Source organism: Asterias rubens, chromosome 7 (assembly GCF_902459465.1).
Source record: "Asterias rubens chromosome 7, eAstRub1.3, whole genome shotgun sequence".
NCBI classification, from domain to species: domain Eukaryota; kingdom Metazoa; phylum Echinodermata; class Asteroidea; order Forcipulatida; family Asteriidae; genus Asterias; species Asterias rubens.
In genome coordinates this window covers 10,927,409-10,941,078 of record NC_047068.1, presented here as the reverse complement: position 1 = coordinate 10,941,078, position 13,670 = coordinate 10,927,409, and the positions used below count along the sequence as shown (strand labels likewise).

General features: G+C 38.9%; 1 protein-coding gene across 1 annotated transcript in view; it reads left to right on the top strand.

Moving 5' to 3' along the window:
- The window catches only part of LOC117292717 (fas-binding factor 1-like), a 40,721-nt gene extending 28,502 nt beyond the window's left edge, over window positions 1-12,219 (top strand). The window contains exons 24-33 of the mRNA XM_033774863.1: window positions 348-455; window positions 3,224-3,363; window positions 3,914-4,032; window positions 5,060-5,182; window positions 5,566-5,709; window positions 6,540-6,758; window positions 7,244-7,381; window positions 8,475-8,577; window positions 9,732-9,943; window positions 10,432-12,219. Coding sequence (XP_033630754.1) covers window positions 348-455; window positions 3,224-3,363; window positions 3,914-4,032; window positions 5,060-5,182; window positions 5,566-5,709; window positions 6,540-6,758; window positions 7,244-7,381; window positions 8,475-8,577; window positions 9,732-9,943; window positions 10,432-10,515 — 1,390 coding nt within the window. The 3' untranslated portion in view covers window positions 10,516-12,219. The remainder of the gene's footprint in view (window positions 1-347; window positions 456-3,223; window positions 3,364-3,913; window positions 4,033-5,059; window positions 5,183-5,565; window positions 5,710-6,539; window positions 6,759-7,243; window positions 7,382-8,474; window positions 8,578-9,731; window positions 9,944-10,431) is intronic.
- Window positions 12,220-13,670: the final 1,451 nt, after the last annotated feature.

Here is a 13,670-nt window from a genome sequence, read left to right as displayed (position 1 = left end):
TTAAAAGACTACAGGCCTGAAGCAGTTTTTATAGACATCTGAAAGCAACATCTGCAACATGGGTGCTTTTTCTTTGATTATTTTCTTGCAACTTTGATGACCACTTGAGTAAAACTTTTCACAGATTTGTTATTTTTTGCGTATGCTTGGATACACCAAGAAAGAGAACTCGCCTTTGACAGTATTACCAAAGGTGTCCAGTGCCTTTAATCAAGTTTTTACTGTACTTATTAAACCTTGGTTTGGTTTGGTTTGCTGCTCTTTTATCGCTTATATCAAAGAAAGCTTTTAGCGATTCATTTATGAAAACTTACTGGAGATTAAAATATGTTGTTTTGTCTCAACAGGCTTGCCATGGAGGCTGTGCAACAGCAGCACGAGCAGCAGCTACAGCAGGTTAAGTTAACCATGCAACGAGAGATGGACGCCATCAACAACGCTCCGACACATAGCAAGTTAGTTCATCCCTCTATCTAGCGTGTTGGACAGACCAAGTTCAGCTACAACACAAAACATGCTACAAGCTTTTTCCTTGATTGAGGGGGACGGGTGTGTACTAATTTGAGAGTCATAATTGTCCCTAAAACAGGGTCAATGCCACTACATAGGGCTTCATACACCGTCTCACCTCCCTGTTTAATTCAATCACCCCAACCAACCCTTCCATCGGCATTTTGGGTCCTGCATGTTTTGGGTCCTGCATGTTTTCTGTCTGTTCTTTTTAGGGGTTTTACCTCTCTTGCCATGTGTGTTGTGTTTACTTCCTTAATTTATTGTTTCATTGTACTATTTTTATAATATTTAATATTTGTATTCGCCCTGTAATTGGTGCTGGTGCTGTTGAATAAATAAATAATAATATTAATACATAATGTAATTTGCATCAGGGATAAAAATACTCATTTTGTTTTTTACCCATATACACCGATGTTTATAAGCACTGTATACTCGGTACTTTCCTGAGTTCTGGGAAATAAACCACAGGCATCTAGAGCAGTGTCATACCAACAATAATAATAAAGACTTGTAATGTGCACATATCCACACCATTAACAGATGAAAGAAAACAGACACAACGAAATCAGTCCTTGAAAGTAAGTTTTGAGAAGAGATTCAAATTTTGTGGTACAAAGACAAGATCTAAGATTAAGTGGTAGAGAGTTCCAGGTGGCGCAGCTAAAGAAAAAGACCTGTCAACCTAGGAGTGTTCGAGACTGTGGTTCAATGAGGAGATGCATGGAACTGGATCAAAGATTTCTTGACGGAGTGTAAACTTAAAGCAGTTCTGAGATATAGTTGTGAGACTTGCTGCTAAGTGCTTTTTGGACAAAGATTTGTTGAGAGATATAGAGCCAGTGAAGTTGTTTTAGAATTGCGGTGATAGAGCAGGATTTGCAACATGGGTGGGTCGGTTTTCGGTGGTCGCATGGTTGCTTGACGCCATTGTCAGTCCAAATGTAGCAAAATCCAATGTGCAGTCTAGTCTGGTACCCTGTGTGTGCACCATGGAGTGTAGAGGTTGATATTGTGTATGTGGTTGCCCAGTGTTGTATACTCCCCAGGGAGCCGAGTCTAGTCTGGTACCCTGTGTGTGCACCATGGAGTGTGTAGAGGTTGATATTGTGCATGAAAAAGACTTTGGAGCGCTTTATGGTTGCCCAGTGTTGTATACTCCCCAGGGAGCTGAGAAAGACTAACAGAATGTTATTGACACAATGACCAGGGCACTAAAGCACATAGAGACGGTTATTGTAAAATGCGCTATATACATACACATGTATATAAGAGCTTTTTATTATTATTAAGCCTTTTTTTAGTGTTATTGGCTTCTAATCATAAGTTGTCCCTGCCCTTTGAAGTCCTGATACTTCATGTAGGCAATTGCTTCCATTGCCTGTGGTCATTGCCTAAGTGCCCCTTGAAATTTTCCAATAGAAATTTACAATTTCACCATTGAGGTGCCCTATATACCAAGGTAAAAAAAGTGCCTTGGTGCCCTAGCCCTTTCAAAAACAGAGCATCATAATTCAAACGTAGTCCCACACACCTTTGCAGGAAGTACTGTATGTTAAAGCACCCTTGAGCGTCACTGAGTGAGGGATAAACGCGCTTTACAAGAAGCCACTATTATTATTATTATTATTATTATTATTATTATTATTATTATTATTATTATTATTATTATTATTATTATTATTATTATTATTATTATTATTATTATTATTATTATTATTATTATTATTATTATTATTATTATTATTATTATTATTATTATTATTATTATTATTATTATTATTATTTCATTTTATCACAGCATGCAAAAGAAAGATCTCATTTTCCTTTGTGCCGGTAACTCCTCGAGCCGGGCTACGTCCCGTAGCCTTAGATCTCAAGGGTCTTTCTCAGGATCCTCGCTGTTCCCAAAAGCGCTGCCTTCTGTAATAGATCTACCCTCACATTTGTCCCTATTTCATCTAGATGTTTCCCCAGTGCTTTGGGAATGGTGCCAAGTGCTCCAACCACCACGGGGACTACTTTTACCTTTACCTGCCAAATCTTACGAAGTTCCCTGGCCAGGTCCTGGTACTTCTTGATCTTTTCCATCTCCTTCGAAGCTACCCTTATATCACCTGGCACCGCTATGTCAATGAGATGACACATCTTCTTCGTCTTATCTAATAGCACAACATCCGGACGCCTATGTTGTATAACATGATCGGTCTGAATGTTAAAGTCCCATAGGATCTTGACCTGGTCGTTCTCTAACATGGTCGTACCATTTCGCAAGTACTTTGACACCATACTTCTTACACAGATCCCAGTGAATCACCTTGGCCAGCTTGTCATGTCTTCCTTTGTACTCCGTCTGGGCCATCTTACTGCATTCGCTAACAATATAATATTATTATTATTATTATTATTATTATTATTATTATTATTATTATTATTATTATTATTATTATTATTATTATTATTATTATTATTATTATTATTATTATTATTATTATTATTATTATTATTATTATTATTATTATTATTATTATTATTATTATTATTATTATTATTATTATTATTATTATTATTATTATTATTATTATTATTATTATTATTATTATTATTATTATTATTATTATTATTATTATTATTATTATTATTATTATTATTATTATTATTATTATTATTATTATTATTATTATTATTTAGTTTTTTTATTTGCATCCAGGTCCCTCCAGGCTGTAGTCGACCAGGTCCACTATGCAAGCAAGGAGCTTGGCAGCCTACAGAATCACGTACATGGCAGGCAGCAGAGTCAATTAGAGCAGAGGTCTGTAGAACTCGGAGAGAAGGACCAACAACTCCAAGGTAAAATGATTTGGGGTTGAACAAAGACAAATTTACTGAAGTTGGATTTGAACCAAGGACCTCTAGATTAACAGCAATAGTACAAATCTTTCATTCACTGACCGGTCGCTAGCATCCGGTTTAAATCCCTTATAAAAAACAATTGTAAAACAAAAAAATAAAATTCCCAAGACCACCAAGTTTTCAGAATAGGATAGAGGACTCTTGTGGGTGCTATTGTGACCTGTCTTTTGGAGTCTCCATTTGCAAAAACAAACAAAAATCAACCAGTAATGTACATGTATCTATAGATGGATTGCACTAAGCGTCATCGACCGCCATAATTGATGAAATGTGCACGCGCGCAAGACTACCTTTGGCTAAGAGCTGTGCGTAGAGCGAACACATATGCACTTTTGCATTGTTTATACATCAAATATGGCGGTTGATGACGCTTCGTGCAATCTGTCTATATGATCAATTTGTCACTGAAATATACGGTACATAAAAGAGTTGAAAGAACTTGGATCTCAGAAATGAGTTAACTGAAAAAGTTTGTTGTCTTTCCTAGCCTTGGAAAAGCGGTTGTCTGACAAGCAGGACGAGATGAGTGAGGAAAGAGCCAGGCTAGAAGCTCTAGTCAGCCGTCTTGAAGCTCATATCCGCCAGCAGAACACGCAGCTTGATGAGGTAAAAAGATACTAGAGTGACCTTTGACCTGGTGCAGCCATCTTGGCTTCTCAACTCAATGGAAACCCAGTCTCTCTACCATGGGCAGCGCGCAGTATCAATATCTCTCGCTACTAACCTTTTGAAGGGAAGTGCTGAAACAAACACTGGCTCACCAAAAGTGACTGCTCTGCGCGCTTCTACGGCACTTGTAGTCACTTTTAGTTAAAAAATGCAAGCATTTTGACGCAATGCAATTCAAATGAATCATGTTTTTACACAGTCGCCCTAAACTGCATTTAGTTAGACTTATCACAAGATTATAGAGGAATGATGTCTCTTTCCATCAGCAATCGCACAACATCGGTAAACAGTATTGTCCAAAGGCCCACACTTTGTGTATCACAACTTATATATAAAATAACAAACCTGTGAAAATTTAGGCTCAATCAGTCAACGGAGTGGGGGGGGGGGGAAATAACGGGAAAATCCATCCATGTTTCCGCACGTTTCGCCGTGTCATGACATGTGTTTAAAATAAATCCGTAATTCTCGACAACGAGAAATGATCATTGTTTTAATGTTTTTATCAAAAAGTAAAGCATTTCATGGAATAATATTTCAAGGGAAGTCTTTCACAATTACCTTCTGTAAACCCTGTAAGTTATTTGTAAATCTGTGAACTTTAAATTTTTGTTCTGTTCAGAAAGTGTCCAATGGCTTTAATCAAAATGGATCAACCAGAAGACAAAAGTACTTTCTACATATAGGCTTATCACTGCTTGCATCGGTAATTTGATCTTTTTAGGAGACAGACGCCTTTAACCTACCTATGTAAATCTAATCTATTTGGATGTTTCAAAATCACACTTCCATGGGTTATGATCGAGCAAAGGCGAATCATACACCACTGGGAACAAGGTTGATGGAAACCCAAACTGAGGCTTGATAGAAAAATAGTCCAGTGTCAACACACCCTGACTGTTTTTAGAACCCAGACTTCTTTAAAGCGTTAAATGATTGTTGACTCATTGACCCTTCGTTCTAGGAGAGATTTCGTCTTCGTCAGGAGCAGAGTAAGTTGATGAGCCTTCAGAGAGCTACTGAGGAGGAGAGGAAGATAGCGGCAGAGCAGCTGGCTGCCCAACAAGCCTCTCTCCAGAAGGCAAAGGTAGGCAGAAATGTAATTTCTTTATTATTAACCAGAAATCTTTTTCTTTTTTCAACACCCCCCCCCCCCCAAAAAAAAAAAGAGTTAAAAAAAAGTAAAATAAAATAAAAAATGAATAAAAACAAATAATCCATTATTTTTAATTTTTTGTCTTAATTATATATAATTACTTACTTAGATCGGATTTATAAGACAAATAAGATAAAACCATATGGACCCCCCAAGATTGCAGAGAAGGGCTTTCAAAACCAAGGATAAATATATGTAAGCAGGCGTCCTACCTCGCAAGCTTTCCCGCTTTGCGCTCAATTATAGTTCATTGTGTTTTTTTTAAAACGGCCTATCACATCCCTGCTTTAAGGTTTTCCGGGTTTTTATCTTAGGATGCTCTTTTGGCAGAGCAGAAGACGCTGATGGGTCAGTGTCTTGGAGAGAGGAAAGCCCTCGCTGCAGAGCGAGCTCAGTTAGGTTCCTCCAGGAGACAACTAGAGACGTCTTTACAAGAACAGGCCAACAAAGCTATGCAGGTCAGTCTTAATAATATAATAAAAATAATTGGTTTTTATATAGCGCTGTAATATACGCCGTGTCTCAAAGGGCATTATTACCCTGATCACTGGGCCATTTAATTCCTTAAACCATCTTAGCTCCCTGGGGAGTATACAGCCTGTGCCGCCAAATATGTAGCGCACTAAGCTAACCAACCACAAGAACCATCTCTGCCCTCACAGGTACCCATTTACTCTTGGGTGGAGAGAAGCAATTATAGTAAACTGTCTTGCTCAGGGACACAAGTGTCACGACCGTGATTCAAACCCACACTCTGCTGAACAGAAACACCAGAGCTTGGGTTTTGGTGCCCTTATCCACTCGGCCACGACACCCCATTCATTCAGTCCCTGCTAGCTTCCATTCTTGCCGATTCTTTGCTTGCGATAAGCAGAGCCAAGAAATCAGGCCCAAGGGCCGAATTTCACAAAAAGCTAAGATTTATTATAATTGCTTATCGATCTAAGTAGTCAAGTAAAGTGTGATGTCGCAATACAAATCACTAAGGCACTACTGACAACTTATTTTACGGTGGATTTTATTGGTTTTTGTAAAATCGAGCCCTGCAGATGATTTCACTAAACGCTACAATATATGCATTCCTATCTCGAGTTAGGACGAGTAACCCGTCCTAACTTAGGATGGGTTCAATGTGTCCTAACGTCTTTGGATAGGGAACTTATACTTGCCTAAGTCCTAAGATTGATCCTAAGTTAGGAGGAGTCTAGTGAAACCGACGGCTGGTCTTCCACTATCTCTAAATCGTTTGCCTGAACTGCCATTTTGACGTTTCATGAATTCCGCTTAGGTTGGGGCAGAACAAGATGGCAGGCTGGAATCTCTGGCCTCAGAGCGAAGTCAGCTGACAGCTCAAGCTGCCTCGTTGCAACAGCAGCAGCAAGCCGCACAACAGGAGAAACTGCAGTTGTCGCAGCGGAGACAGGAGCTAGACAGCGAGCAACGACGGCTTCATCAACTGGCTGAAACCCTCCGGCAGCGGTCAGCACAGATACAAGAAACTGTCACGGTGAGACCTGGGCATCAGTTTCATGAAGAGGATTGAGCAGAAAATACTGCTAAGCAAATTTCTTTGCTAAGCGAAGAATAAGTGGGCACCAGTTGCATAAATACAAACCTTAATGAATTTGGGCTGGTAACCCATTTCTGTTAAGCAAGACTCTTCTGTGCTTAGGAAGTTTGGGGCTTAGAGGCTTTATGAAATTGGGCCCTGCCTGAGTCTGATTTCATACAACTGACAACAAATAAACTAAGCACAACAACATTATCCGCACTAGAACCACTTTCACAATTTACAGGAATTAAACATTGTTACCCTTTAAAAAGAGTAGAAGAATAAAAATACAACAAAGTTCATCGATTATAATGTATACAGCACAATATATCAAATTACTGATGGTAATAAATTTAAAAGTTGTGACCTCTAGTCTCAGCATAAGATCTCGTCCACAGTACAATTTTTCGTCTTTGTCATTTTTTTGATTATGATATCAGGAAGGTGTGGAGGCTAGGGAGGAGGGTCAATCAGCCTTGCAGGCAGCCAGGACGATCGAAGCAGAACACGCCACCAGAGAAATGAACATTCAGAGTCAACTTCAGACTCTACGCACCACTCAGAGACAAATCGCAAAGGTAAGTGGGAGTGTTGTGGCCGAGCGGTTAAGAGCACCGAATTCAAGCTCTGGTTTTTCTGATCAGCAGAGTGTGGGTTTGAGTCCCAGTCGTGACACATGTCCTTAAAGGCTTTTGTTTCAATCTGTCATTTTGTTTGATGACTGCCATTGTTTATGATGACTCCATTTCTTTGAATGCTTTTGTTTCAATATGTTATTTTTCTTCATTTTCTTGACCAGCGCCTTTGAATGTTATACAGATAAAATGTGCTTTCAAAATGGTGTGTTATAATTATCATAATTAATATTATCATTTTGTTATGTTGACTGCCACTCTAAAATTATTTTGTTTTAATCTGTCATTTTGTTATGATGACTGCCACTTAAAAATGATTTTGTTTCTATCTGTCATTTTGTTATGTTGGTTGTTTCTTTAAAATGCTTTTGTTTCGATCTGTTATACTCTATGTTTACATTAGTTTGTTATGATGAATGTTTATTCAAATGCTTTTGTTTCAGCCCCTAAGCTTTTTAATGCGCTACCGTTTCATATACATAGCGAAGCGAAACTAACCTCTTTTAAATATTATATAAAACCCACCTTTTTAAAGCCGCTTTTTAGTGTGTCTTTCTTCTATGGTCACCTTGCCAGTTAGTTTATAATTTTAGCATAGATAGGGTTAGAGGCGTCTGTCTCCTGAAAAGGTCAAAACATTACCAATGCCAGCAGAGATAGGCCTATGTAATAAGTAACTATTAGTTCTCTGTTGGCTGGACAGACGTATCCCCATACTTTTGGTTGGGCACTGGCCTGGTGACCAGTCTTTTTTCTTTGTCTTTTTCTTCCACTCTGTGCTATTTAACATGTGTTCTGCGCCTTTGATCATTTTGTATGTAAGGGGCACAATATAAATTTTAAATATTATTATTATTATTATCAATCTGTTGTATTTTTACATTACATGTAGTTTGTTATGACTGTTTCTTGCAATGCTTGTTTCAATCTGTTATATTTTATGTTCACATTAGTTTGTTATGATGACTGTTTTCTGCAATGCTTTTGTTTTAATCTGTTTTAATCTAGGTTAACATTTTGTTATGATTGCTTGTAGGAGAGGTTGGACCTTGCTCAAGAACAAAGGAGTATGGAGAGACATCGTGGATCATTACGCTGTCAACTCTGTGGTGGACCAGCATCTCTACAACGATCAAACGGTTGGACATTCTCCTTTTTTCTTTTTTTTCTTTTTAAAGAAGTTTAAAGGGACATTACAGAATTGTTTTTTGCCAACAAGACAGTTGCTGGCAATGTAAGCACTTTATGTAATCCACCATATGTAAAACTGACAAACCTGTAGAAGTTTGAGATCGATCAGCCATCTGGGTCACAAGACAATAGTGAAAAACCGATCACACATTTTGCATGACATTGATTTAAAACAAAATTGAATATTTTTTTATTAATATAGACTTAAAAGTCTATAAGACCCTGCATCATGTGTACGTTTAGGCCAGCCTTTGTTGTACTCGATAAAATGTTCCTACGTTTTGTAAAATGTTTCTACTAAGGACCAAATACCATGAACGCAAATACCATAGCCAGACATAAGCTGTGTGTGACGTAAGCGTATTGGGTCAATAACCTTAGAGTGTGTCACGGCCTAGCAATTAAGAGCACCAGACTCAAGCTCTGGTGTTACATGTAGCTCTGGTGTTCAGCAGAGTGTGGGTTTGAGTCCCAGTCGTGACACCCGTGTCCTTAAACAAGGCACTTTTAATAACCTTGATGCTTCGTCCTTCGGATGGGACGTTAAGCTGGTGGTCACATGTGTTGTTGAACGAACGTAAAAGAACCAAGTGCACTTATCGTAAAGAGAAGGGGTTCGCCCCGGTGTTCCTGGCAAATTGCGCCATAGCACATTGCACATTGTAAAGCATTACATGGGTGGGTTGAGTTGTGCATTGGTTCTCTGCTGTGCCACGAAGGTTTTCCAGACTATCCGTTTTTCCTCCCTAAGGAAAAAAAATCAAACACTTTCGATCTTGGCTGTGCTCCGTGGTCATAATGGGTTGATGTGGCTGGCAGCTGAATGCGCCCTTGCATGCCTCCTTCTTGAACACGTTGTAGCCGCGTCCTTCGCAATTCAGCTCTAGCTGCGAGTAAGGACGATTAGCCCCCCAAATTATTATAATTATTGTTATTATTATAAAAGGATTAGGTCTCATAATTCAAACGTAGTCCCACATCTTGCAAGAAATATTGTATGTTACAGTGCCAGGGGCAGTGCAGATATGCGCACTATATAAGAAGCCACTATTATTATTATTATTTTAATAATAATAACAGCATAAATCGTGTATCACATTAGGTATGCCATCACCTACTCCAGCCTGGACAGCCGGTGACAGTCTTGGGTTCACACCCCAACACCATCGCTCAGCGCCGATGCTGGACGATCCACAGCTCCGTGAGAGGGAGAGAGTGCACTCCAGAGCGATGAGTCAACGTGACGTTGACAAACTCCTGTCCCAAGCAGAGCTGGGGCACAGTTTGAGAATGTGGAAAGTTGCCGCCGAAAAGGTAATCTAAAAGGCCTGGACACGTTTGGTAATTGTCAAAGAACGTTTGGTAATTGTCAAAGAACAGTATTCTCTCTCTCACATATGCATAAAAAAACCAACCTGTGAAATTGGTCAGCGATTGATCGATTGAATTGATTCGGATGAAAATACAGCAAGGACATGCCAATACAACAAGAGAAAAGACAATGAAATAAGATTAACCAAAATAGAACACAAGATAGAAATACTGCAAAAAATTAGTAAAGGAGAACCCCCAAAAAGCCAATAACCTAGACTTATATCCATTGGGGTCCTTAAAACTTTTTATTCAAAACAGGTCTCCTACGTTCAAGGGTTCTCACTTTGTTAGCTTCAACTTCTTGTCTCCATTTCTTGTAATATTTATGTTATTAACTTTATTACTGTGCACTTGTAACATATGGAAATAAACGTTTCTAAATTGAATACATTGAAAATGAATTGCCTCCATTTTGTTTCCCTTTGCAGGACAAGGAATTTCTGGAAGAAGAAAGTATATTTTTAGAAACTTTGAAGTCACCATTTCCAGAAGGATACGTGCAGAGAGCATAAAGTAGCCAACTGAGCATGGGGGCGAGGCCTACAGCAGATGGTTTAAATCAGTTGTGCAGAAGGCTACAATCGGCTTACTGAGCATGACCAGTATGTACAGAAGGCTCCAATCGGCTTACTGATCATGACCAGTATGTGCAGAAGGATACAAAGAAGGATACAATCGGCTTACTGAGCACGACCAGTATGTGCAGAAGGCTCCAGTTGGCTTACTGAGCATGACCAGTATGTGCAGAAGGATACAATCGGCTTACTGAGCATAACCAGTATGTGCAGAAGGATACAATCGGCTTACTGAGCATGACCAGTATGTGCAAAAGGCTCCAATTGGCTTACTGAGCATGAACAGTATGTGCAGATGGCTCCAATCGGCTTACTGAGCAAGCCAAGTATGTGCAGAAGGCTCCAATTGGCTTACTGAGCATGACAAGTACTTTGTATGTGCAGAAGGCTACAATCGGCTTACTGAGCATGACCAGTATGTGCAGATGGCTCCAATCTGCTTACTGAGCAAGCCAAGTATGTGCAGAAGGCTCCAATCGGCTTACTGAGCATGACCAGTATGTGCAAAAGGCTCCAATTGGCTTACTGAGCATGAACAGTTGGTGCAGATGGCTCCAATCAGCTTACTGAGCAAGCCAAGTATGTGCAAAAGGCTCCAATCGGCTTACTGAGCATGACAAGTATGTGCAGAAGGCTACAATCGGCTTACTGAGCATGACCAGTATGTGCAGATGGCTCCAATCTGCTTACTGAGCTAGCCAAGTATGTGCAGAAGGCTCCAATCGGCTTACTGAGCATGACCAGTTTGTGCAGAAGGCTACAATCTGCTTACTGAGCATGACCAGTATGTGCAAAAGGCTCCAATAGGCTTACTGAGCATGACCAGTATGTGCAGAATGCTCCAATCTGCTTACTGAGCATGACCAGTATGTGCAGAAGGCTCCAATCGGCTTACTGAGCATGACCAGTTTGTGCAGAAGGCTCCAATCGGCTCACTGAGCATGACCAGTATGTGCAGAAGGCTCCAATCGGCTTACTGAGCATGACCAGTTTGTGCAGAAGGCTCCAATCTGCTTACTGAGCATGACCAGTTTGTGCAGAAGACTCCAATCGGCTCACTGAGCATTACCAGTATGTGCAGAATGCTCCAATCTGCTTACTGAGCATGACCAGTATGTGCAGAAGGCTCCAATCGGCTTACTGAGCATGACCAGTTTGTGCAGAAGGCTCCAATCGGCTCACTGAGCATGACCAGTATGTGCAGAAGGCTCCAATTGGCTTACTGAGCAGATGGAGGCGTTTCAACAGGCTATGATTGACACCTTAGAACAGAAAGTATTGACTGCCTCAACTGCTGTTCAATTTAGTCAGGAAGATGTTTTGACTATATTTGATTCTCTTCCAACGTGAAATTGATGTAGTCTCAGGGTATTTGAGTATAACTTACAGAAAAAAGAAAAAAAAATTTGTAAAAAGGCAGTGTGTTGCTTTTGTCATTGAAGCCAAATTTATCAAAATTGTTGATACAGTAATATTCTTGAGTCTGTCTTTGCAATATATGTTGTCAAGTGTAGATTAGGAATGTATCATCATCTGATAATATTCTTATTTATTGTTACAATTTACTATTTAAAATAATTGATTGGTATTCATTTTAAAGGCAGTGGACACTATTGGTAATTGTCAAAGACTAGCCTTCACAGTTGGTGTATCTCAACTTATGCATAAAATAACTAACCTGTGAAAATTTGAACTCAATCGGTCACTGAAGTTGCGAGATAATAACGAAAGAAAAAAACACCCTTGTCACACGAAGTTGTGTGCGTTTAGATGGTTGATTTCGAGACCTCAAGTTCTAAATCTGAGGTCTCGAAATCAAATTCGTGGAAAATTACTTCTTTCTCGAAAACTATGGCACTTCAGCGGGAGCCGTTTCTCACAATGTTTTATACCATCAACCTCTCCCCGTTACTCGTCACCAAGAAAGGTTTTATGCTAATAATTATTTTGAGTAATTACCAATAGTGTCCACTGCCTTTAAACAAGTTTTACCCTTTTTTAATTCAATATTATTTTGTTTCCGTCCTTAGCTTTAATACTATTTATTATTGGTCTTTTTGATCAACTTAATTATCCACAATTAATTTATACCCATACACTTATAACCTATTTATTCAGCATATTCTCAAACTGAAATTTCCCATTCCGTCCAATGCGACTTGTAGTATTGTTGAAATTTGTTGATTATTCAACTTAAAAGTAGTCTTATCTTTGCTAATCATTTTTTTATATTATACTTAAAAGGTACCAGACTTTTTAAGGTACCACCCTAGGTATGGCCGAAACCGAGTTGGCGACTATGGCTACGGCTGTTGCTAAGTGTGTTGCTAAGGATGTCCTATACCTCAACGCATGGTGACGTGGAAATCTAGCCGTAGCCATTGCTGTAGCCGCTAATTCGGACATAGCCTATACATGTATTTCATACCTGATATGGTGGCATAGGGTATCCTCTCCATTCTTCTCCCATGCTTAAACACACTACTTTTCTCTTTCTGATTGTGAAGAAAGCTTACTGAAATAAACCAATCTTTCCATGTTCTGATGAAAACATTTAAAACAGCCATGAATATGGAAACCTTGTCCCTAATTAAATATCTCCTTGGTGTTGTGTTTTATTTGGATGTGGGGTAGCAAGAAATGTTGACCAGTTAAAAGGTGAATTCAGAACAATGATTGTTTATTGCAGTTGTTGTTATTTACAATGCTGTAGATTGATTTAATTCCATAAAATAAAACATACCAATATCAAGCTAAGAAAATAAAGAAAGTCGTACAGTCCACACACAAGAAATACAAATAAATTTAAATTTAAATCCTGCAAAAAAATAAGAGCGTAAAAAATGTGCACGATAAAAGGAACAAGATTATAGGCTATTTCAATAATAATCTTGGCTAGAAATAAAAATGCTTTCAAACCTTAATTTTGTTTTAAAGGCAGTGGACACTATTGGTAATTGCCAAAGACAAGCCTTCACAGTTGGTGTATCTCCACAAATGCATAAAATAACAAACCTGTGAAAATTTGAGCTCAATCGGTCATCGAACCTGTGAGATGATAATGAAAGAAAAAACACCCTTGTCACACGAAG